At 47.8% G+C, this 25,512-nt stretch overlaps 1 protein-coding gene across 1 annotated transcript in view; it reads right to left on the bottom strand.

Moving 5' to 3' along the window:
• Nucleotides 1-3,262: 3,262 nt before the first annotated feature.
• Nucleotides 3,263-25,512, bottom strand: part of KCNK1 (potassium two pore domain channel subfamily K member 1) — a 42,724-nt gene continuing 20,474 nt past the window's right edge. Inside the window, exons 2-3 of the mRNA XM_045087261.1 lie at nt 7,833-8,228; nt 3,263-4,510 (exon numbers count right to left, since the gene is read on the bottom strand). Coding sequence (XP_044943196.1) covers nt 4,251-4,510; nt 7,833-8,228 — 656 coding nt within the window. The 3' untranslated portion in view covers nt 3,263-4,250. The remainder of the gene's footprint in view (nt 4,511-7,832; nt 8,229-25,512) is intronic.

The following is a 25,512-nucleotide window of genomic DNA, read 5'->3' as shown; positions in this document are numbered from 1 at the left end:
AGCTGGGCAAAGTTTTACCAATGTGGAAAATCCGTTTTCCTCATTAAGTATTCACACTTTTACAATTGTGCTGGCCTGAGCGTGCCCTGCCGTTTCACTCAGAATGGAAAAGCCTGCAGTTAAGGGAGAAAGTTGTCAGACAGTGTTTGGCCATTTTTTTTTTAAGTATGCAAAAGGGTGGTCTGGCAGCAAACTGTCCCCAGACTCTGAGTGGCCCAGGAGGCCAAGGTGGACGGTGCATGATCCGTGGATGCTTTTAAGGGACGGAGATCTGGTGCTGACTTGGGTCTGCCTGATGATTGCACAGCGGGTTCCGCCAATGTGCACCATGCCTTTTAATATCTTGCCACCTAAAAACTTTGAGAAGGGCGCTCACTCAAAATTTGAGAACTGGGTGGAAGCGCTCCCCTTTGTCAGTGGGGTGGAAACGAGAGCATTTTACTAGAACCGTGTGCAAACGAGAGCATTTTACTAGAACCGTGTGCAAAGCTGAGCGAGGGAAGCGAGGAGGGGCTCATTTCCTCCTACATGTGCTTCACCCGAGGCTGCAAACATACGTAAAAATGTTTTTTACCTACTTCTGGGCTCCTTACTGTGTTTTCAAAAGCTGAGTTTGCCCAACAGCTCCTATTAGATAAGTGAGATGTTTGGAAAATTGTCGTCAGCAAACCATTTCCTGTTTTGCCTTCACACCAAAGGCTTGGATGGACCAAATTTCCAACAAGTAGAACTCTCGGAAAATAATACACCACTACAGGGAAAATTCTGTGTGTGTGAAGAGACAGATGGAAAATGGTACCAGGGGAGTCAAATGCATGGTAAGTTCTGTGTGATTTCCGGTTCAGCCCTGTAAGGCGGTTTTCAGTCGGTCAGGAAGCTCTGCTCACGGCCTTCTGAGTGAGAGACAGAATCCTCGGGTCCCTTCCAGGTCAAGCTTGTGCCAACTTAAAATGAACTCTTAAGCAAATACCTGCTGCTTTTAAGAGGTACTACTGGTAATTTTAAAGGGTTAAAAAAGCTTTGCATTGACTATTTCAGCATTTTGCCAAATTTGTAAACATCTCCCTGTTCACCTTCCGAAAGGCTTCCAGAAGGCTGTACAGTGTGGGCACAACTGTTTTTCAGGTAAGAGAAGCAACTCCCCGTCTTACTGATCGAATCATTCCCGTTTTTGCCTTAAGTCACACCATACCATCTGTTCAGAAAACATCCCCTTCTCCCAGCCACTCATCGCCCTCTTTGGCTTTTGAACAAATCACCTTTTAAATCCCTTGGGGGGATGATTCCTGCAGAGACCAGCCTCATAAACGGAGTCCTCTGGGCCCAACTTCATCTGCTCTACTTCCTGTTTTAGCTTCTTCTGGAGACTGCTCCCAGCCCTTGCGCTCCACTGCCTTGGACCTCTGGGAGATGGAGAACTCATCCTCCGTCAACACTGGTCCCTGCTCACACTGGGTCTACCTGCTGCTCCCAAATCCAGATGCCTGCTGGGCGCATGTGACTTTAAAGTCACACACGGGGGTCTTCTCCTTGAAAGAAAAAGCTTTCTGCTGCTTCTCTGAAGGCATTTGGTAAGGATTCTTAAGAACTGAATCTAGAAGGGCACTTGCATGGTTCAGAGGGTTAGAGTCTTTGACTTCGGCTCAGGGCATGATCCCAGGGTCCTGGGATCGAGCCCCACGCTGGACTCTCTGCTCAGCGGGGAGCCAGCTTCCCCTTCTCTCTCTGCCTGCCTCTCTGCCTCCTTGTGCACTCTTTTTCAAATAAATAAATAAAATATTTAAAAAGGAAAACAAAATCCTAAAAAAAGAACTCAATCTAGAACACCCTTGCCCAAGAGTTGGATCCTTGTGCTTATCCTTGACACATGACTCCAAATCTCCCTGCTAGTCTTACCCCCACTGCCAGCTTCATCCTCGCTCACCTTCAGCTAGAAGGTTCCAAGGTCATTTCCCTGCTGCCCTGGGCTCCTCCTGCCCCACCCAGCAGGTTCTACTTCTCTGCTTCTGTTCTCTGACTGACAGCTGGCTCTCCCCCTCAGGACCACAGAGCAGCATCTGCCCAACGGCCAAGGATGAAAAGCAGAGCACAGGGAAGATACTCAGCCTTACATTTCCCATCCCCCAGGACGCGGGAGGCAAAAGTTGCTCCCATTTTTGCGTGTCCCCCCCTTCCCATTCGAAACCACTAAGGCAAACTGGAAGGGCATGAAGGGTTAGTGCCTTCTCTGCAGATTCATAAAGTTATGCTTTGAAAATTAACTTGACCCTTGCAGGACTTGATGACCTCCTGATTCAGAATCTTCCCTTTCTGCTCTTTCTCCTTCTGTGTTTTGCGCCCCCCCTCTCCGATTAGTCGCGCACATCCGTTCTGTTCCTGCGCGGAACATAAAGACACACTCTCCCCGTGTAAAACCCACGGCTTCTGTGGTCTTTATCCTGCGACACCCTGCGCTGTGGTCACTTTGAACTTTCCAGACCCTGTCGTGTACTTGATGCATGTCCCTCCTGCTAAAGAGTCTCTAGTCCAGGGACGCCTGAGTGCCTCAGTTGGTTAAGCAGCTGCCTTCGGCTCAGGTCATGATCCCAGTGTCCTGGGATCGAGTCCCACATCGGGCTCCTTGCTCAGCAGGGAGCCTGCTTCTCCCTCTGCCTCTGCCTGCCATTCTCTCTGCCTGTGCTCGCTCTCTCCCCATCTCTCTCTCTGATAAATAAATAAAAAATCTTTAAAAAAAAAAAAAAGAGTCTCTAGTCCATTCCTTACCCCATCACCACCCCCCACCTAAGAGCAGTCCCCACTGTGGAGACGGTCAGCATGGGACACACACGGAAATGTGTTCACGGGGCAATGTCACCCAGATCCAGAGCAAGAAAACACATATGGACTCCAACACTGGGAAGAGGGGTCTACTGATGGCATTCTGGGGGAGCTGGGGCAGCATGGGGGCTCTGGAGCCGAGGTACTTCCTTCTTAAGGCTGTGTTGCTCGGAGGCCAGACGGGCTCTCCTACAATAAAGACAGGCCAGCAACCAGCAGCACCAGGCTGGTAACAGTGTGCCCAGGGTGGCACGTCACGGAGGTATTTCTGAGCGATCTCCCCAAGGCTCAGTGATCTCACGGGGTCTTTTTCATTTTATCTTTGAACACTCTTAACAGTGTCCTGTGCGCACCATTTAAATGCTGCCTGAACAGCTTCTGTAAAGGAGTACAAACTTCGTGTGTACACAGAGGAAGGCTTTCCTTGATACAGTAAAACATAGGATTGCGACCAGCTATGACTTTTATTGATTTCAGCTTGTAAATGTAAAAACTCTCCGATTAATTTGACAGAATCTGTTCGTTCCGGGTGCCTACGTTCACGTCCTGGGCTGTGCAGACCAGGTGACTACAAATCACAGCGCACTTTCAAAACAAAGTAACTTCTTTTACAAACCGTATTCTTCGTGAGCGGTTCCCCTCCGGAGAAAGGCTTACGAACATGTGAGACATAGATTATCGTACTCTTACAAAGGGTGGAAACATTTTTTGTAGCAGAATCCTAGAGTAACTCACTCTCAAGTGTATTGTTCCCTTATTTTATTGCAGCGACTGGATTTTTGAGTACAAAGAGAAATCAAAAGGAAAAATATCTACAATCTTGGGTTAAGAAGGATGCTGGGACCCGGTGGCTAAACCGTATGTACAAGATACAAACAGGTTTATACTTGTATGTACACAGTTAACGGTTGTCTAATCATTATAAATAGTAGGTTTAAGTTAGATTCTACAAAAATAATGATTTGGGATGGGCACATGCAAACAGGTACACATAAACTTATTTATAAAACACATCTCTATACTTCTTTTTTTTTTCCTCTTAAATATAAATGTTGCTATTTAGCCTTTAGCTAAAATGATTTAAACACAAATCCCAAAGTCCCCGATCAAAAATATAAAATCAGCTTCTACCCACAGCAGCACCCTTCTTCATGTATCCTTACCTATTCGTAAAGTCTAGGTAATTTTGTCACATGTGAATTATAGGTACGTATCCTGTTTCCTCAGAGATCACTCCTCCAGAGTAAAAGCTTGCTTTGTTCCATTATGTCGTTTTTTTGTGGTGTTTTGATTTTGTTTTTTGTAAATATTTCAAACAGTAGATATTTGTTAAAAGATCATCTTGGCCTCTACATTCTCATACAAATCAATGAGACAAAGGCTCTTTCTCCCTGCCCCGGCTGTGGTGCCACCGGGACAAGGCAGCAAAGCCCTCAGTTGCCCGCGGAGCCATCGGGGTGGGTGGAGGACTGTGGGCCCACAAAAGGCTCGTTCTGCTTCCGATCCTCCTTTGGGCCGGCAGCCTGGTCGGCAATGGAGGAGAAGGACAGCTGGTCGTGCTCTATGATGTGGACCCGATCCTCGTCCTTGTCTTTCTTCACGTAGAACATTTTTCTGAACTTTTTCAGCTCGTGGAGCTCACAGAAGGTTTCCAGAACTACCAACATGGCAATGAGGCCAAGGAGGAGGTAACCTGGGTGAGAAGAAAGACAGCGTCTCAGTGGGACCGAGTCACAGATGACTTCAGTGGTGACAGAGACAGTGTGCTGTTGAACTAATTCCCCGCCACTTTCTGAATAGCTAGGAATGTTCTTAGGTCCGTGGCTCCAAGAGGGACCACCCAGAGAAAAATGAAGAATGACTTAACATTCTATAAACTTGGGATTATTCCGAATCAGGGTGTAATTTCTGAGAAAAGAAGAAAAACTTGGAGCTGACGTGGCATCGTAAGGAGAAATACCATCCTGTACTCACCCACACCCCAAGAGTGACCTGCAGAGGCTCTCCACCTCTGCTTCATGACCAGCGGCTCTCAAAAAGCCAGTGACATGTCAGGGGCACCTGGGTGGCTCAGTCATTAAGCATCTGCCTTCAGCTCAGGTCATGATCCCAGGGTCCTGGGATCGAGTCCTGCATTAGGCTCTCTGCTCAGCAGGGAAGCTGCTTCTCCCTTTCCCTCTGCCTCCCCAGTTCATGCTCACTCTCTCACATCCTCTATCTCAAAAAAATAAATAATATCTTAAAAAAAAAAAAAAGTCAGTGACATGTCCCAAAGGGTTTTGATTGTCATGAGTGCTGGGAGCAGAGCTTGCCACCTTCTTAAGGATTCAAGACTTTCATCAGTTTTTCCACTAAGGAGTAACAAGTATTGCAGTAGAAATTATAGCTGAAGCTAGATAAGAATCCCTCTGAGAATGGACGCGGACATGAAACTGGTCTTCGTGTGGCGATTCGCACCCGACCGGGATCCACCAGCTTCTTACTCCAAAATAGAAGATAACCTGTGGATTCAGGCCATGTGCTGTTCCTTGAATTCAGTGATGGGACAGTGGTGACTCTGAGTGAGTTCCAACACATTTAAAATCAGTTTCTAGGAAATAAAAAATTCATCATGGAAAGGACAGGGAAGTGAAAATGAAAACTAAAAATAACAAAAATCCCAATTTCATGGCCCCGTGGTAAAACGCCTGCAGAGGATTTTCAGAAAACAAGTGAACCGGCTAGAATGAGCAGCATAATAGGAACAAAGAGGTTGATTGTTTCAAGAATGCAGAGAGACACGGCTCTAGCATCCTGAGAGCCTGGCTATTAAGTTTTCATGATAAACATGGTGTATTTTTGTAAGAGCAATAACAGGGATGCTGGGTGGCTCGGGCAGTTGAGCGTCGGACTCTTGATTTTGGCTCAGATCATGATCTCAGGGTCCTGGGATGGAGCCCCACATCAGCTCCCTGCTTGGTGGGGGGTCTGCTTGGGATTCTCTCTCTCCCTCTCCCACCCTGGCTTGTGCAAGGGTGCATGCGCTAAGATAAATAAATAAATCTTAAAAATAAGAAATAGCAATGACGTTGTCGGACGAGTTGACAATTCCCTTCCTTTTCCTTTATCCAGTGTTTAGTCAAGCCCTTGAACACGGACAAAAATATTCCACAGGGGTTTCAGGCAAAAGCGGTAGGATTTTATCCTATTCATAATCTAATACACTTTTGAAATATTCATTTGCTCTGTTCAGCACATATGCTACGTAGACCGCCTGTAACAAGCTGGTTCACACAGTAACAAGTGTTAAGATGATCAGTAAGGATTTAGCATTATACAAAAAATTGAGGGAGTTCGACAGTTGGGCAGAATTTATGAGACAACAGTGAACACAAGAGACAAGCAGCCCTAGCAAATGTAATCGCAGAAGCATTCAACTTCTCCAAGTCCTAAAAATAGTACCTTAAAATAAGGAGGTAATAGTTTACCTACCACATGAAAAAAAGGCTGAGCTAACGTTTATCGGAGCTACTAAATCTGCCACAAAAACAGCCCGCAGGCTGCTGGCCCACCAACCAGGAGGGCCGAAACCGCTGTGCTCAGATCGCTATGCTGAGAGTGTAGGCCTGGAACGCCGTTTGCAAAGGGCAGGATCGGCATGTTCTGTGAGTCCCAAGAAAGGGATATTCACTTTGGGCCAGGAATCCTACTTCTTGGATAGATATCCAAGTAGAAAAAATATAAACATATACAAATATTTACTATGGTGTTGTTTATAATGTCACCCAACAGGAGGCAGCTGGAACAGTCAACAACAGAGGCCTCGTTAGTTCTCTGTAGAGCCAGTGCTCAAATATGCGGGGGACAGTACAAAGAATTATGGTAACTACAGGAAACTGAAGCTCGTGCTTGTAACTATTTTTGGTAAGCATTTCTGGAACTTGTGTGTTAGCTGGGCACTGTTCACTGGGGTTCATGACTGGGGTCTCTATCCTGGGTGAGCCCCTGGTTTAATGTAGGTGTTAAAATATACATAATTCAGGGCACCTGGGTGGCTCAATGGGTTAAGCCACTGCCTTCAGCTCAGGTCATGATCTCAGGGCCTGGAATCGAGTCCCGAATCGGGCTCTCTACTCAGCAGGGAGCCTGCTTCCCTCTATCTCTCTCTCTGCCTGCCTCTCCATCTACTTGTGATCTCTCTCTGTCAAATAAATAAATAAAATCTTAAAAAAAAATATATATATATATATACATAATTCAACTAAGTATGTTGTCAGGTTATGACGACAAGACAGGGCCAGGACACAGCATCTGACTGCCTGAGTCCCTCCTGTGATCTCCTCAGAAACGTGACATGAGCCGAATCTTGAAAAGTTCTTGAGACGGCAGAAAGGAAGACTGTGTGTGTATTTTTATGCAAAAATGAAGAGTTTCTTGAAAACAGGTTTCTAAGCTCTCAATACCGACATCCAATTTTAAAAAAATGTTTAAAAATGATAAACTACTGGCCATCTGAATTTGAATGCCTACTTTACACATCCAAAATTCTGAAAATTGTTCACATATATTCTAACTTCTTTGAAAAAGAACCAGATGGACAAATGAAATACGCAACTCTTTTATGATTTTCTTGGCAAACTGAAGACATGATTAATAGGAACACATGAAAATGTGCTATATCCTAGCCCTAGTTTTCTGGAACTTAAAATATTTAATAAAAGCAGGAAAATTTTTTTAATTAAAAGCTGGCAATCCGGTATATTCTAGGCGGTGCATTTTTACACTAATTTACAATGCCTATTACGTTATTGGTAAGAAATTGATCAGTTATAGCATTAGTCGTTAGTAGGAAATCGATCAGCAGTTCTAAGGTACCTGGAAAAAATAAGACTCAGCAGTAAGAGTTTTGCACAAAGAGCTTGACAATTTATCAGTCAGGGCTTTTACGAATGACACTATTCATTGGAAGGTGAGGTGGGGCAAGGAGCAGCAAGTAGAGGCCAAAGGGGATGGGGTCCGGGGTCCCCGATACTCACATGTGATCCCAATCTTATAGAGCTCTCTGAACTTCTGATTGTAGCCTTCTCCAGGGACGTAGTCCCCTAGGCCGATGGTGCTCAGGGAAATGAAACAAAAATAAAAGGACTCGAGGAAGTTCCAGTCGTCCTCTAAGATGGAGAACACAGCCGCCGGGATGAAGAAGAAGCAGGACACGGTGACAAAGCCGAGGAGGACGGCGTGGACGATGGCCACCACCTGCTTGGAGAAACCCCAGCGGACGTGGAAGTAGAGGACAGGCCTGCGGGTGACGTGGATGGTGACACGCTGGACCACCGCCGTCAGGAACAGGAGGGTGAACGGAATGCCGATGACCGAGTAGATGATGCAGAAGGCCTTTCCTCCGTCCGACAGGGGCACGGTGTGGCCATAACCTGCATGGGGAGGAGGTAAACTGAGGTGAGGAGGAAGTGGGAGCAGAGTACACCTCTGTCAACTCCTGCCTGCCTGCTGTCCACCCCGACCCCTTCAAACCAAGGCAAAGAGTCGGAGCTCGGGTCTGATACTCTAAAGTCTCAACGGGAACACTGCACAAAGGATGTCACTGCCCTTGGCAAAATCGGACCAGCTCTTCCCCTCACATCCGAGCCTGGTTTTGAACCCACTGTCAGGCTGAAACAGAAACACTGTCTGAGACCAGCCAGGCAAACGCATCAGAGGACAGGCCTCCTCCCCCAGGCTGATGCCCCCTTGCCCTCACGCCCTCATGCCCCCCCGCCCCCTGCCCCCCGGGACCCTCGTTCGTACCAAACACCAGTCTACACCTGCCTCCACCACAAACTGCTCATGCAATGTTCTAACGAGGGCGGCTGGACAGTGGGCATCTGAAGGAGACGCCAGGAAGCCACAGACCTCACCAAAGGAAAACGAAGATTAAGGCACACCAAGCCACGGGACCGAGCCTTTCTTGTACTTGCTCAGCTATGTGGCTAACAGCATATTCAGAAACTGTAACTTCCCCCCCTTGTCATTTCCAAAGGCTGCAAGATGTCGTACGTTCCCCCAAACAAACATTTAAAAAACACGTTAGGCCCCCATGATCCGGATGTACGCCTGTCTGACTTTCCACCAGGTCTGAATCATCCCCAAATTAAGCCATTTCCCAGGCTTCATCCAACAAGAGCCAGCAAGAGAGAAGCCAGGCGGCTGCAGCTCGGAGAACCACGTTTAAAATTTCACGAGCACTTCACCCCAAAAGGCCTAACACGCCTGAATAAGTCAGTTTAGGAAGAAGGCAACAAAATGCCTTTGTGTGTGTGTGTGTGAGAGAGAGAGAGAGAGAAAGAGAGAGAGAGAGAAGCTGGATCCTGAAGAAGCCTCACATATGTGATTAGGATTAAAACATGATTTCTAAACCAGATTTTTCCAGCATAGCCTCCTTAAAAATAAACAACTCTGAAAACCCTTCCGCCGTGGATCCCCATTTTCTCGGTTTTATGGCTGTTTGTGGGGTAGGGCCCAGGGACGGGTGGTCAGGGAAAGCCTCCCCAGGGATTCCCAGGCACAGTGTCCACACAACAGTCGGGGGTTATCTGCTGGCCAGGGAGGCCCTCGGCTGATGAATGTGCTCCAGAGTCCCAGAAACCTGCTGCGATTGTCTGCAGCACACACAGCCCCATGTGCCTCTTTCCGGGATGAGATCCTGGAATCTTAGATTCTTGAAAGGGGTTCAGAATGGTTGTTTTGAGCAGCCGCGCCCACCCAGCGGCTCCCGCCGTACCGTGCTGGGCTCTGGGCACGGTTGCCGGGGAAGTGGGCAAGGCAAGGAGCACGGGGAGAACAGGAAGCATGGGGACGGCGGGGCCAATGCTGTTCCCACCAGAGAAGGAAGCAGGAGAAATGCAGCTCATGACCACGAGGCCCAAGTAAAGCAGCCACGTAGCAAGAGCCAGGGGAGAGGCGAAACATCAGAAGGGATGTTCTCGGGGTCAGAGATCTCTGGAAAGGACATTGCCCTTGACCGTGACGAAGCCACTGGAAAGCGATCACGAAGTTGGTGTCAAAGTACTAGGAGACCATAGAACTCAAGCAGGGAAGCCAGGGAGGCCTTCCACCGAGGCGGGAATTTTGGAAAGGAGTTGAATCAGCCAGATTCGGCAAAAGCCCTAAGTCCATAACTTCATTATGCTTTTTTGTACTGCTTTTTTGTATATATATATATTTTTTTTCTAAAAGTAGAACACACCAATTTCCTGGCGGCCCACCTCTTCTGTGCCATCTGTTCCAATAAATGACATGATTTCAGTTCTACTAGGAAAAAAAAGTAAACAAAGGTCCAGTTTTAAAATATTTTAGGATGTAATTTCTACTCTCAAATGACAACAGCTCTTTCCATTAGAGTGCCAACTGACTCTTCATGGACTAAAATCTTATCTCTGAGCAATGCAGATAATCATGACGAGGCTCTAAGCCTGTCCCCTGCAGTAATGTCTTTTTAAATTTTTTTTTATTTTGTTATTATGTTCAGGTAGTCACTGTATAGTACATAATTAGTGTACTAATGGATGCGGTGTCCAGTGATTCATTATTTAAGTATAACATCCAGGGCTCATCACAGTACATGCCTTCCTCCATACCCAACACCCTGCCACCCTCCCCAACCCTCTCCTCCCTGAAACTCCCAGACTGTTTCTCGGGGTCCACAGTTTCTCATGGTTCATCTCCCTCTCCGATTTCTCCCCCTTTGGATTTCCCTCCCTCCCGCTGTGGTCCTCTGTGCTATTGCTTATGTTCCACAAAGGAGTGAGACTGTAAGATAATTGTCTTTCTCCGCTTGACTTACATCACTTAACATAATCCCCTCCAGTTCCATCCATGTCAATGCAAATGTTGGGTATTCAACCAATAGCCCCGATGAACATGGGTGCCAAAATACTCCACAAGATCCTAGCTACTAGGATCCTACAGGACATTAAAAGGATTATTCACCACGACTAGTGGGTTTTATGTCTGAGATGCAAGGATGGTTCAATATTCACAAGTCAATCCACGGGTAGAGCGCATCAATAAAAGACAAGAACCGTATGATCCTCTCAACTGATGCACAAAACTTTTGACAAAATACAACATCCGTTTCTGATTGAAACCCTTCAGAGTATAGGGATAGAGGGAACATTCCTCAATATCATAAAAACCATCTACAAAAAGCCCACAGCGAATATCATTCTCATTGGGGAAAGGCTAAGAGCTCTCCCCTTAAGATCAGGAATACAACAGGGATGTCCACTCTCTCCACTATTGTTCAACATAGTACTAGAAGTCCTAGCCTCAGCAATGAGACAACAAAAAGAAACAAAAGGCATTCAAACTAGCAAAGAAGTCAAATTCCCCCTCTTTGCAGTAATGCATTATCAAAATGCATAAAGCCAGTAATATGTTCCCGCTAAGAGATTTAAAATCACCAACATGTAGATGACTCACTGAAAGCCTGTTTCTTCTCCTGAGGTTACATAGATAATTTTGGTTAATGGAAGATAAAAGTGTTAAATTTACACTCCATTGGTATTACCTATACTTCCGGTGCAGGCCAGACTGGGAAAACTAGCCCCTGCGCAGAGCGCCCAGCATTTCTTTTGCAACGGACAACCCTGAGTGCATGAGACGGAAACCTTCAGTGCTGCTGAATTTTAATGAAGTGGTGAATAATTTACTCAAGTGCAGTCAGTTGAACTCCCAGACGAATCACAAAGTAAAGCTCCTATTTTAAAACCTTCTATTAAAATCCATTACAAACCACCAAGAATGTTGCAAGAGTAGTAAACCTTACATAGCTGGTGTTTTTTGCGGAACCTGGGCCTTCCGGTTTTTCTGGTATTTAATTCCTCATGAACAAAGTCCAAGACAGAAAACCTTTGTGGGCTCCTACTCAGGTAATTAGAGCAAGTCACCGACGGGCAACTTCTTCCCACACATGTTTCTGAGAGAGGGACAGTTGGTTGTTACGCCTCTGGTTGTGATCCCGCCCATATAACATATACTGTCATTTATTTAGATTATTTAGAATGATCTAGTATAACAGAGACACTTCCCGGTCAGCTCGCTTGATACCTGCTTTAAAAAAACCATCTAGGACAGAATCTCAACCTCTGAAGACTAAGGCCAGTAGAGATATTGAAATAAATTACAATGTTTCCTCTCCTGTAAAATAGAGTGCAATTTGCAATCCTGGGCTTCCGCTTATTATTTATCTCTCTCCCACTGAGCCGTGAGCCCCTGATGGGGAGGAAATCCTGTCCTCCTCTACTGTGAGGCTCTCCTGGCTCTCCAACCACGGTGCCATCCAACACACAGGAGGGCCACAAATGCACTGTCTGGTAATGAAGAGTCTTCTGGTCATGCCGACTTTGCTACTGTCATTGTGTCTTTTGTTTGCAATAAATTTTTGTTCCAAGGATTCAGTACGTGGTTACCTTCCAGACACCCCACACACAAAGTGTTTTACTGCAACACTTTGCAAAGACTCGCACGTGGGTGAACTCTGTTCATCCCTTCCATCAGGGTCATGGACAGGACGTGGAACGTCCAGCTTCTCTCACTTTGCTTATAACGGAAGTAGTTTAGGAAAGTGAGTAAACCACCAGCTCCCAGCAGAGGCCATCCCCAGGAGTCCAAACACCCAGCTCCTAGGTGGTATTGGCACAACGGTGCTTACTTTCTGGCACAAGCATGCAGTATACAGACTAACCCTCTGTCCTGCCGCCTTTCCTACCCACCTATCACCTGGGCCCACTTTTATGTGGGTATGGTTTTCGCTAATAGTGCTGGGAACACCACCATATTTTTTCTCTTGGGCCTTCTAGAGTCGACATAGAATCTTTCACATACGAACAAGTCCTTTTGTTCCTATGATTCTGACTCAATAGGCAGTTTTTCGGTGTATTCTACCTGTTGCTGGCTATGCTGAAGTACTCAACCAAAAATATTTCATTTTTCTCATTTTAAACTTTAGGTGAGGAGTCCGGCCAACTTAGGAACTCCTATTATGGACGCTTTCTTTCTGAAGCATTATCCATTTCCTGCAACTCTGAAACATGTACTTTTTCATTCTATGTCCCGATAAATAATACTGTCTCTCCATTGTTTACAATTTACTCTCATAGTTTTTAAAAATTTATTTATTTATTTATTTGAGAGGGAGAGAGAGTGAGCATGAGAAGGGGGCAGATGGAGAGGGAGAGAGAGAAACCCAAGCAGACTCTGCATTGAGCGTAGAGCCCAACACGGGGCTTGATCTCACCACCCCAAGATCACGACCTGAGCCAAAACCAAGAGCTGGATGCTTAACTGACTGTGCCACCCGACGCCCCTCTCTGTCATTTTTAAGGACATATATCCCTGCAATGTCCTCTCTCACACTAGCCTCTCTGAGTAATTCTTGCCAGCCAAGACCCCCATGAAGCCCTGCTTCACCAAACTGAAATGAGGAGGGAAAGGAGTGCACTATTTTCCAACTACCCACCCTCCTTTCTGCCACTCCTGATCAGGCCAGCACCAGCAGCACAGCCCAGCTGCCCACCCACCTTGTCTTCCTGCGAGAGCCTAACCACATCGTTCAGTTTTCATCTGGAACATTGGCAGGAAGATACTCTATGTCACAGTAGTAGACAGGAAATCGTCAGCCAAGGGCGTTTTTTGCTAATTGTCATAATTATACATGTTCCCTATGGAAAAAAGCAGGTAATCATCCCCACCTACCCCTGCCGGCTTGTCCAACTATACCATCTGTTGAGCACTGTGACTTACGGTCTTGGTTAGGTTCCCAGAGGCAGGAAAAGGGAGCTCATGACCCACTACCCAATAGGAGGCTATAACCAAATTATGTCACCTTTTTAGTACAGCTTTCCCAGAATTCCAAGCAGTTGCATTTCTTGTGGTTCCTACGGGAAGGAACAGGCAAGGCAGGATGTGAGAAGTTTCAGCTTGGGGCACAGATGTTGTCCCTCATTGTCCAGCATCTGGCCTTGGGGTCACCAAGGCAGTGGGACAGTAGCTCGGAGGGTAAGAGGCCGATAAAGGAGGAGCTTGGGGGTGTGCGCTCTGGGTTGGTCGGGTTGTATCTGGAAGGTGGGCTCATAGGTAAGCCCTGATTTCTCTAGGAATGGTTGACCCTGGGAAGGTGGGTTCCTTCAGGAGCAACAAGGCTCCAAGAGGTCAAAGCGTCAAAATAAAAAGACATAATAAAGCAGGAGGCTGGTTCCGGGCGGGCATGTGCAGAAGCAACAGTGAGCCTCCAGGGTCTGTTGTAATAAGCACCCCAGGAAGAGTCCAGTGGACAGGGTACAGGTGCGGGGAGATATGCCTGCCAGCATTCCAGGAGGGGCACAGCACATGGCCCGTGAATAACTACTCCTTCGATACTCTGAACTCCTAGAACCTTTACCGTCTCTCCGGGTGTTCGTTACTTGTCAGCTCTGGCTTCGCCTGAAGACCTGAACAGTGTTCCAGAGAGAAAAGGAGGACGGCTGGTGGGTGAGGCCCCAGGCGGTGGACAGGGGCAGCCCTCGGAGATCGGCAGGCAAGTTCGCCTCTTACAGGAAAGGAGACTGTCATTAGTTTAGCAAAGTTCAAGCAGGCAAGGGAGGCAGAGATGAACCCTGTGTTTACCGATCTTTTCAGTCGGGGCCCAGCGGCTGTGTCGAGGAGGAACAAGGGAGAACAGAAATGGGGCGGCGGCCGATTCCCCAGGTACCTGGGGAATAAAAGCTGGAGAAATCCCTGGAGGTTTCCAAGGAAAGGAACCTTCTAAGAAGATGAGACCTAGGACAATGATGGCAGCGCTTGGCTACCTTACGCTGGGACCTCCAGAAACTCCCCAGCCCTGGTGACCTAGTGGCTCCAGGCCAGAGCCAGGCTACGGCGACAGAGCACTGACTTGTCCCGAGCCCTGCTGGACCTGACCCTCCCGTTTTCTTGATTCACGGCTGCCTTTGCCTTGAGGTTATTCCCAAGATTTCTTTCCACTTTCGAAATTTCACCTAAGTGAAATCATTTCTGATTTTCCGGTCCCGATTACAGAAGTCAGGGGGCTGATCCATCCTCGTAGTGACCGCAGGCCCCGTCTCCTCCCGCAGACACGAGCCCCTGCTGCAGAGGCGACAACGCCGTGGACGGGCCCGGGGTTCCCATAGCAGCTGCTACTGGGCATGCGCGCCCCGGACTGCAGTCCCTCGGCGCCCCCTGCGGAGGGGTCGGCAGACGGGCACGGGTACACACTCCCGCCTGCCTGTCTGTTACCCACGGACCCACTGTTTCACCGCTGGGACACCTGCAGGGACAGTGAAAACAGACTCAAAGTCTGATCGCTGCGGAAAATGGCACAGCCGGAGAGGCACCCGTCAGATTCTAGTCTGTGTTTTTCATTATTTAATTTTATTTCCCCTCCCACCCACTCCTGGCCATTTCTTAGGAATTCTGGCAGCAGGACAACCAAGCGAAGCTGAAGAAAGCAACAGAACAATGGGTTGAGTTTTTCCTAGAGCCCCAATATTTCAGACAAGGCTTCCCGATCTATTAACTGAAGTGGTTTTTCCTCCACCTGCCACTTTGCTCAGGTTTGCCTTCAGGTTTGACATAATCATCCCACAGCCACGACGACCATGGGTTTTAAAAGAGATCCTATTGGAAAGGCCTGCCAGGGATGCACTTTCAGAACAGGCTTTTAAGCTTCATGCTGTCGCACGGATGCTGGGCAGACAGCTCAGGATTTCAATTTCTTTTGCCCTGGGAACAGTTGGGCACCTTGCCCTCTGGAAGACAGGCTCAAAAGGTAATAGAGAAAATGCTGGATGACAAGACGACGACACACCATTTACTTGACGCTGAATTTCTACCTCCCAACCCTGCGTATCATCAATGGAGATCTTGCCTGGCCCAAAGCTTGACTTCAGATTAGTAGAAGCCACAGTGGTCCCCCACTGTCACCTGGTGAAAAGGGGTGGGGGACACCTAGACATCTGCTGAATCCAACCACGTTTCCATGCCTCTCTTTATAGGGTCTCAAAACAGTGATGTTCCAAGGGTTCTAGGGGCTCTGGGAGGAAAGCACAGGCTGGCTTGATGGGAAAATCTCCACATTTTTTTTAGGGAGAGGTTCCTGAAATATAGCCAATTTTTTTTTTTTCCTTTTTCCATCAGAACGTAAAGACTCTGAGGCTTGAGCTCTGAGAACACTGGGAGGAAGGTGCAAACAAAGGCCACACGTGTAAACTCAGCAGAGCTTCGGGAACAGGAGGAATCCGATTTCCTAGACTGAGCCCTGGCTTTGCTCCCTACTCGCTGTGAGGCCCCGGGAAACTTTGTATCTATATTTTCCTCATCTATCACATATGGGTCATACTTCCTACCCTCACGGAGGGGTCAACGAGGTTTACATAAAATAACCCATATGAAGCAATTAGCACAGACGCTGGTACGACCGAAGTACGGGGAGGGCGAACTCCTCCTTTGATGCCAAAAGACATCGCTAATGGAATCATCTCGACAGTAAGTCTGTTCTTTCCAGTGGGTCACACTCTTTCTAGGCACGCTGGTTAAAAACTGTCTGCACTCTCATCTCTGTTCTCTGCACACATGTTAATTCTTCTCACATGCTTCAAGGTCACTTCTTTCACACCGACGGTTTAAGCAGTTCCTGAGAGTGACCGGAGACCTAACAACAGCACTTAGGGGCCAATCGGATATAGGAACTTTGTGGCCACTCCGCAACTGGAGGGTCTACTAATGACCCCAGAGAAAGATCTAGACTCCCTTTCAGGTTCTCATTCCCTCCAGTGTAAACTGATCCAATATGGTGGCCGTTTACCACAGTCCCATTTTCATGGGGAGACACCAGCAGATTCCAATGACCAAAGGTAGGGAAAACTGCAGGTCCCCTCCCACAAAACTCCTCTACTGGGTGGCACATTACACCAGAAAGAGGCACAGAATAGTTATACAACAGGTTATAAACTCGGGGCAATTCCAACCCTTTCTCCTTTAGATCCTTGAGCAAGTCTTTCGTTGAAAGGTTTGCCAGAGTCAGAGGCAACACTGTTTTTGAAGCTGCAGTCATCTCCCTTCTGGCAGCTGAAAAATCAGGTGATGAAATACTCAGGTCCTTCCTTAAGTGGCAGAGCACAGAACAAGACCGAGTCCTAGGCCTTAAACACAGTTGTGAGGGGTACCCACTTGCTGGGCGCACAAAGATCTTCTACTCGCTCCAAGCAAGAGCAGACAAACGACATCCAGACATCTCTAGTTGGTCTACATAACTTGACCTCCCCCACTCTTACCCATGCAAAACACCCCTAGGACCCCTTAGGCGAATGAATGACCTCTCTGGTCTAGTTGTTCAGGTACTTGCTGAGACAGACTGAGGAGAGGAGATTCCTAGTCAGTCTTTTTTTTTTTTTAAACATTGTATTTATTTATTTGACAGATCACAAGTAGGCAGAGAGGCAGGCAGAGAGAGAGGAAGGGAAGCAGGCTCCCTGCTGAGCAGAGAGCTTGATGCGGGGCTTGATCCCAGGACCCTGGGATCATGACCTGAGCCAAAGGCAGAGGCTTCAACCCACTGAGCCAACCAGGAGCCCCAGTTTGTTTATTTTAGACGAGGAGGAAGAGAGAGAGAGAGAGAGCACGAGCGCGCACATGCGCATGAGCGGGGGAGTGAGGAGCAGAGGGAAAGAGAGAGAGAATGTCAAGCAGGCTCTATGCCCAGCCTGACATGGGGCTCGATCTCACAACCCCAACATCAGGACCTAAGCTGAAACCAAGAGTCAGCTGCTTAACCATCTGAGCCACCCAGGCTCCCCTCTAAGTGGTTACCTTCAAAGGTGCCCCAGGAAAAGCAGATTGGAAACCCGGGGCAGGAATCCTAAGCTCAGGTCCTTATTTAAATGTGCAGACTTGGTATGAGCAGGGTTGAATTCCTGTCAAATGCCCGGAGAGTGACTCAAAATAGCCCTTTTCTCTGCAGACTTGCGCAGGTGGAGGCCCACCTTTCTGCCTTGGCCCCAGAGTAAAGGTGGGGGGCAGGGCCACCTGCACCCACCAAGGACATGGTTACTGGAAGCCACCAAGACTTGGGGGCCATGTCACCCCAGCACCGCCTTGAAAAAATGGACTAAAATGGTAGGATAAAATAAAAAGGTGGGGGAGGCATGTGGGACAGATGAAACAGGACGGCAGAATTGAATGCGGACAGCTGGCCTGGGGGTGGAGGGAGTCCTCATTACACAATTCTCTAATTTTACAGGTTTCATAATATCTGTAATAAAAAGTAAAAGCGTCGAGACTTTGAAATGTGGACATTAATAGCTTTTCATCTAGACAGCCTCTGAGGAAGTCCTAGACTGTCTCTATTCCTTAAAATCCCACTTTTACAGTCAGTACTAACAAGGGTGCCCGGGTGGCTCAGTCGGTGAAGCGTCTGCCTTTGGGTCAGGGTCCTGGGATCAAGCCCTGCATCGGGCTCCCTGCTCACTGGGGAGCCTGCTTCTCCCGCCCCCTTGGCAGTTCACCCTGCTGTGCTCTCTCTCCCTCGCTTGCTTGCTCTCTCAAATAAATAACTAAAACCTTAAAAAGAAAAAAAACTAAATAAAAGCATAACAAGATGAGGCAGAACCCAGAGGTATAGCGCTTACACTCTGGTACAGCCAAATGTGCTTTCTAAGCCTTCTAAACCTCTAACAGTCTCATCATCTCTTCAGCCAGAAGAGTTGAAATCTCCAACTGCTCTCTGAGGGCACACACTCCTGGGCCATGGGCAAGGGGCTGAGCAGAGAGAGTCGGGGGTTTCCTCACAGTGTTTCCAGGGGTTTAAAGCAAGTCGGCTATCGGCTGCCATCTGTGGGACACAATTCTTGGGGTGCACCTGCCAGGCTGCTGTCTTCCCCCCCCCAGACTCCCCAAGAGTCACCAGTTAAGGCTGGGAACCACTGATCTACCCTAATGACTCCCAAATGTACTTGCCTTCCCCTTTTTCTGAGCTCCAAATTCATGCCGAAAACCCGATTCAAAATCCCATCTGGGATGTGATACAAGCATCTCAAAATTGCTAGATCCAAGAAAGATTCCTTGATTACATCACACAAAGGACCTCCTGCCCCCACCACTGTCCCTTGCTGTGAAAACCACAGCCCAGACCAGTCCCTCTTCTAGTTTTCCTCATTTCAGTACTGTTACCTGTTTAGTTCTTCAGGCCAAATACCAGCTAGATTTTTAAAAATTCCTCTTTCCCTTGTCCTTAGCATCAAGTCTATCAACAAATCCTCTTGGTTTTACTTCTAAAGTATTTTCTAAATCAGAGCACTTTTGTTTTAATCATTCCCATGCCCGTTAACCCAAGCCACATGATTTCTCCCCACTGACTGGAAGGAACACACTCCTCCTGCCCCCTCTGCCCTACGCCAAGTCTGGGAGACACCTGTGCTGGTTTCCTGCAGCTGTCCTAACCAACCACCACCCGTGTGATGGCTTAAAACAACAGACAAGTGTGTGTCACGGTTCTGGGGGCCAGAAGTCTGGAATCAAGGTGTTGGCAGGCTGCGCTCCCTTCAAAGGCCCTAGGGGAGGGTCTTTTCTTGCCTCTTCCAGCCTCTGGTGGCTCCAGGCTTCAAGGAAGGTGGCTTCCTTGGCTTGTGGCGGCATCACTCTGCTCTCTGCCCCCAGCTCCACTCGACCTCGCCTCTGCACCTTCTCCGCTTCTGTCTCATTCAAGGACACTCGTCATCGCATCTCGGGCCCATCTGGATAATTTGGAAGATCTCCTCTCAAGATTCTTAATAAGGGCTGCCTGGGTGGCTCAGTCAGTGAATCGTCTGCCTTCGGCTCAGGTCATGATCCCAGGGCCCTGGGTTCGAGTCCTGCATCGGGCTCCCTGCTCAGCCGGGAGTCTGCTGCTCCCTCTGCCTGCCGCTCCCCCTACTTGTGCTCCCTCTTTTTGACAAATAAATGAACAAAAATCTGAAGGAAAAAAAAGATTCTTCATTATATCTGCAGGGACCCTTTTCCAAATAAGGTTCAGGGGTTAGGACATCGCCACAAACTTGGGGGGCTGCCACCAATCCACTACAACACTGTAATTTTTAATAATGAAAATTATATCCCATTACTCATTAGATCAAATTGCTCCAACAACTTTTCATTGCAAGTGCTAGAAAGAAAATGTGAACTTAAATTCCTTGCTATGTTTTCTAAGGCTCTATAGGATTTGGCTCTTGACTAAATTCTGTGACCAAATTTTCCCACTACTATCTCCCTCACATACTACCCTGTAGGGACACCAGTCTTGTGTGTACTCTTCAGAAAGTCCAACCTCCAACCCCAGGGCCTTTGCATGTGCTATTCCCCCTAGACTTCCAGGACTGGTGCTTCCTCCTCATTCTGGTATCAGACTCAGTATCACTACCTCAAGAGCAGGCTCCCAGGTTGCTTTCTCTGAAGCAGCTCCATCCCCTCGCAGTTGCTGACGCCCACCATCCTACTGCAGTTTCCGAACATCATCTTACTCAGTTTTGTGCTGGCTGCCTCCCCAGCCAAAATGGAGACAGGGCCCTTATTCGTCTTGTTAATTGCTTACATGCCTAGGAGCGCTGCTTTGCCTGTAGGGTGCCCTTACTACGAATTTGTTGGCCGTGTGAATCAGAAGGCTGTCTGTTTGGGGAGCATCATAAAACCCCCTGAGACGGTGAGTTTAATTGGAAAGAAACGTGAAATGCAGCATAGCTCTCTGGGGACTGTGGACCAGGAAAACGAAACCCAGCAAGGGAGGAAGTACAGTGACTCAAGGGAACTCACTCTGGGAAAAGTGCTAAAAATAGGAAACCATCAGAGAAAATGGTGCACCATGGAAGGAAAAGTAGAACTGAATTCATAGAGACATGATTTCCAGTCAGGGTGCAGTGAGGGGGCCATTCTCCAACCCCAGAACTCCCAACAAGCCATTAAATTTCAAATAATACTTACATGCACCCCCTGCCCCCAAACCCGAAGTCCCCGGTCCATACGTACTCCAAGCCCCCACCTCTCTCATCAAACCCGGCCCTTCATTCCCGCCCTGCTGGACGGACCACAGCTGCCTCTAACCCAGCACCCAGACGGACACCTGCATTCTCTAGGTTAAAGAACAGCTCCACTGTCCACCCACCAGCTGCCTAGCAGTAACCCCCAACTCTTTGGGCCTCCCCCCTAACATTCGAGCGAACACCAAGAGCCACTGACTTTGGAAGAATTTCCCCAATTTATTCCTTCTTCTCTATCACCCCCCCTGATGTCTTAGATTAGGTCTTTATCATGTCCCCTGTACAAAGAGCTCCTGCTCACTTTTCTCCTACTCTGCCCATCCCCTCCACTGCCATCTCTTGCCCCTCAGGCATAGGTCTCTGGATGGGCTCCCATAGCAGGTGACACCCCAGAACCCAGAAACTGCACACTTCCCTTCCTTGGCGCCCCAGAGCTGGGAGCTGACTGTCTGACAGAGACCCGGCTAAGGAGCTATGAGTGGGAATCCACTAGAGCGAAGCTGGTCCAAGGAAAGCTTTGTTTCTTCCTACCTTTTGTTTCAGACAGCACATCTGGAGCTGAGCACCCATCCTGGGACTCCTGGGGCACGGCGTGAGTGTGACAGCCCCCTTGGATGAAGGGGCCAGCCAGGCTGAGCGACTAGACCAACTCCAGCAATGGCTCACAGCCAGACCTCATAGCCAGAGGAAAACTGTCCCCCGTCAATGTCAGCCACTACAAACTACAAACAGGAACTTTGGTTGACCAGAGCTGAAAGCAATCTTAACTGGTCAGTGACTTGTATAATCATGATCAGTTTACATCTGTCTTTAAGGTACACTTGACCCCTGGTGCTCTTTGCTTATTTCTCTAACTCTGGAGCCCGGCACAGAGCCTCGCAGGTGGCAAGTTCACACAGCCATGAGAGGTGGGGGACATTGTGCAGAAGGAAAGCAGTCCTGAAAGGCTGTTACCAGCAGACACGAGACAGACCTGACCTTTAGTCTCAACATTTTCCCAGAAAACCATCTCCTTTGGAACAATGTACAGGGGTACCCTCTCCAAGAGATGAAAAATACATATGTAAAATGTAACCAGATTTCCAGCATGGGGAAATTAGTTCACGTGAACAGAACCTAACTGTTTGAGGCCAATTCATTTTACCACTAACATGTAGCTATAATTAATGATTTCCCTGTCTGTTTTCTCTTTCAATGGAGATGAAATTAGCAATATGATGAGTCTGTTGAATTCGGGCTAATCACTAGGTCAAAAAGCAAGGCTGGGCTTCCCAAAGGTCCCTAAGATGGTTCAGCAACAAGAAGGCAGGCCCCTTATGCCATTATTCTTTACCTGATCAGCCTACAATGAATCGGTCTGAGTTAAGCCCACACGGACATACTGCAATTGTGATTTCTTATAAGTGTTTCCAGGCCTTTTGGAATCTACCCGTGGTGCAAAAAAAAAAAAAAAAAGTTATATTTTATCAAAGAACTAGTTTCCAATTTACTTAAATGTTACCAAAAATATTTAACGCCTCAAACAAGTATCATATGGCTTTCTCTCACTGCTGCTTCCCACACACTCGGGGGATTACAGTCTTTCTGTTTGGAGAAGAGAATTCCCAACTCAGCTCTCTCTTTGGATACATGTGCGAGGTCCCCTTTGCAGAGCCTCACTGGAAAAATGAGAATATTGAAGTAATAGCGGTGACCCCCAACATATGCTTAATTTGTAATCTCTCTTTTCCATTCATCCCCAAAACCGCAGGTTAGCAATGGCATAAAGCAAGAATGAGGCAGGAAGAGCCCCACTGAGGCCCTTGATCAGGTACATTCCAACCTGGACCACGTGTAGGATGGACTCAGCATTCAGTACCACTTTGCAGAAAGGAGTGTTCAGGATAAAATCCAGGAGTACAAAGTGAAAATCCAAACTGAAACCAAGCTAACATGCGAACAAACCACAGGGTCAAATTCACGGGATGATTGATAGCCTGTTGTTTTTTAAAAACTGGACAGCTTAAAAAGCACGGAGACCCCCCCCCCCCTCCGGATTCCCTGGGGAGTAAGATCAGGTATTCGACCCAAACACACAAAGAATGTTCAGTGCTTTGTGAGACGTTAGATTCTTCTAACCTTAAAGATTCTTGGCAGATAACTGAGCAGGAAGTTTGATGGTCCCACTAGGCAACACAAAACCGTATCTAAGCCCAAAAAGCAGGAGTAGAGTTTGACTGTGTTGGCTGTGATGTTCAGGTCTCTAGGCCACACCCATGAGGTGCCAAAGGCTTCTGGATTCTTCACATGCTGCAGGTTCTTCAAAGAAACAGGACCAGAGCTCCTCTCCTCTTATGAAAAACAAAAGATGTGGAAACAGGAAGAGAGCATCTTAAAAAATGCAAAAAAAATGCTCTACATAAGAGAGGAAGAAGAGGGTCAGCCCACTCTTTGCTCTGGTCCAGAGTCAGGGTCCCAAGAATGCAAAACGCTAATCCTGCATATTCAATTCAAATCCTGTATATTCGCCTCTTGTCTTGGTGCCTTAAGACTTGAGCCCAGTTGTGGAGCCAACAGCCATGTGCGCGATACACACGTGGGTGCAAAATTGAGGGGAGAAGGCTTCTGAAGCCTTCTGGCCCAAGGAAGCTAATTATCACCAGGCTTACGGTGTCCTTTCCCAAACAGTGAGTGGCATCATTTGTTCTGTGGGCCGTTACCCTGGGGGTAGCGGGTAAAACCTACGGCTGCTTCTGTGGACACACACGCACCCCCGTCGAGCCAAACGTAGGCAGCACAAGCTGCTTGGAGGAGTCATGTGAATCCCTCCCTTTCTAAAAATATTCCTCTCTGGCATACAACGCTACCGAGCATGGCTCGACTTAGTCATCGAGCCCATGGCTGCAGAGCTGGAGTACACATCCCACCAGGCGCTGCCCCAGCTGGGTCCCCTGGTCCTGCACCTGTGCCATCAGACAGCCGGCCAGAAGGGACCGTCAGGAGACCCTCACTGGAGGAGACTCAGGGGCCAGCAAGCTCCGGAATCGTCACAAAGCTGCTGCATGACAGTGTATCCCACAGGGCTTTGGTCCCATCTAAGGAACAGGAAGCATTCTCGCGTGTGCTGAACCATCGTTTCTAGAGCTGATCCCTTCTTTTTTTTTTGTTTTTTGAAACTGATCATCAAACACACACATACACACCAGAGAAAGAACAGAGTCACTTTTTCTCTTCTCCTAACCCACAGCTTTGTGTGACATCAGGAAACAGGGGTTGTGAGCTCTCCTGTTTAGAACAGGCACGCTGCAGAGTCAGGAGGCAGTGGAGGCACACAGGGGCCCCCCCACTTCAAGCATGTCAATCAGACACACCATGGGCTTTGTTCTACTACATAAGACGTGTCAGCTAACAGCGATGGATATCCAAACCAGTACTATACTAGCTTTGAAAAGCAGTAGTCCCTTCAGATAAACAACCCAAGGAAAAAGTAAACCCATCAAGGGAGAGAGTCTGGCTTCTCTGGTTAGGGGAGGGCAGATAACCCTTTACCACTTCGTCTTCCTGAACATTCCATCAAGCACTAATTTCTGTAATTTGCATGATAAATATAAAATATCTACTTCGTACTCACACTACCTCTCTCTCCCCTCCCCCACACATGTTGAGACTCTACAGCCCTTGCTCTTAAGGGCCTTAAATGTTGAGTCTAATCTGCCCAATAGAACCACCTGAAAAATAAGATGAATTTCTTGCACCTCAAACGGCTGAATTGCATTTACTTTTAATCCAGAGGCTCCCAAAAAAGACATGACATTCAAAAAAAAAAAAAAAAAATTCCTATGGTGTAGGTTTCATACTGATGAAAATCTCATCACTGGCCAGGCTCTGGGAAACATGCTACTGTCAGAAAGATCCCACTTGAAAGCGCAATCATTCTGCATTTAAGGAAAGAGGAACACGTGCCACCAAATGGAAACTTTGGTTTGAAAGAGCTCAGAGGCCAGCTTGGAAGCAATGATGGTGAACACTGAGAGATGGGTAGAAAAAAAAACTGGCGAGGTAGATTGGTGCGTTTTTCAAACTCCTTTTGTATCCACGTCTCCTTATGTTGTTCTCCCACGGAGAAAAAAAAAAGAAACCCACACCCAAGAGAGCTGGCACAAGAGCGCACTGGCCCATCCCTGCACCTGTGACAAAGACCCCAGCCTTTCTCTTGGGTTTCTGACGCCAGCTCTCCCCTGGAGCATGAGGTGCCAGACCCACTCGCCCAGCCCAGGACCCAGGCCAGCATGTCAGCATGATTTCCATAAACGTTGTTAACTCTCCTGCCTCATATAAACACACCGACCCTTCTCCTGTCCACCACTTCCCACCCATTTTTCTGTTCCTTAGAAACCAGTACCGACCTCCTGCCTTCAGTTCATCACCTCTCTCTTTTTTTTTTTAAATAGACTTTATTTTTTAGATCCGTTTTCATTTCACAGCAAAACTGAGCAGAAGGTACAGAGAGTTCCCATGTACTCCCTGCCCACACAGGCACAGCCCCCCCCTGCCAGGAGCTCTCCCAGGGTACATCTATCACAGTGGATGAACCCACACGGACACACGATCCTCGGCCAGAGTGTCCGTAGTGGACACCGGGCTTCACTCTTGGTGCCCTGTGGTCTGCGGGTTTAGA

Source organism: Mustela putorius, unplaced genomic scaffold, assembly GCF_011764305.1.
Source record: "Mustela putorius furo isolate JIRA1106 unplaced genomic scaffold, ASM1176430v1.1 tig00001075_pilon_pilon_pilon, whole genome shotgun sequence".
NCBI classification, from domain to species: Eukaryota; Metazoa; Chordata; class Mammalia; order Carnivora; family Mustelidae; genus Mustela; species Mustela putorius.
The sequence above is the reverse complement of the archived record's forward strand: the minus strand, read 5'-3'. Positions and strand labels throughout refer to the sequence as shown.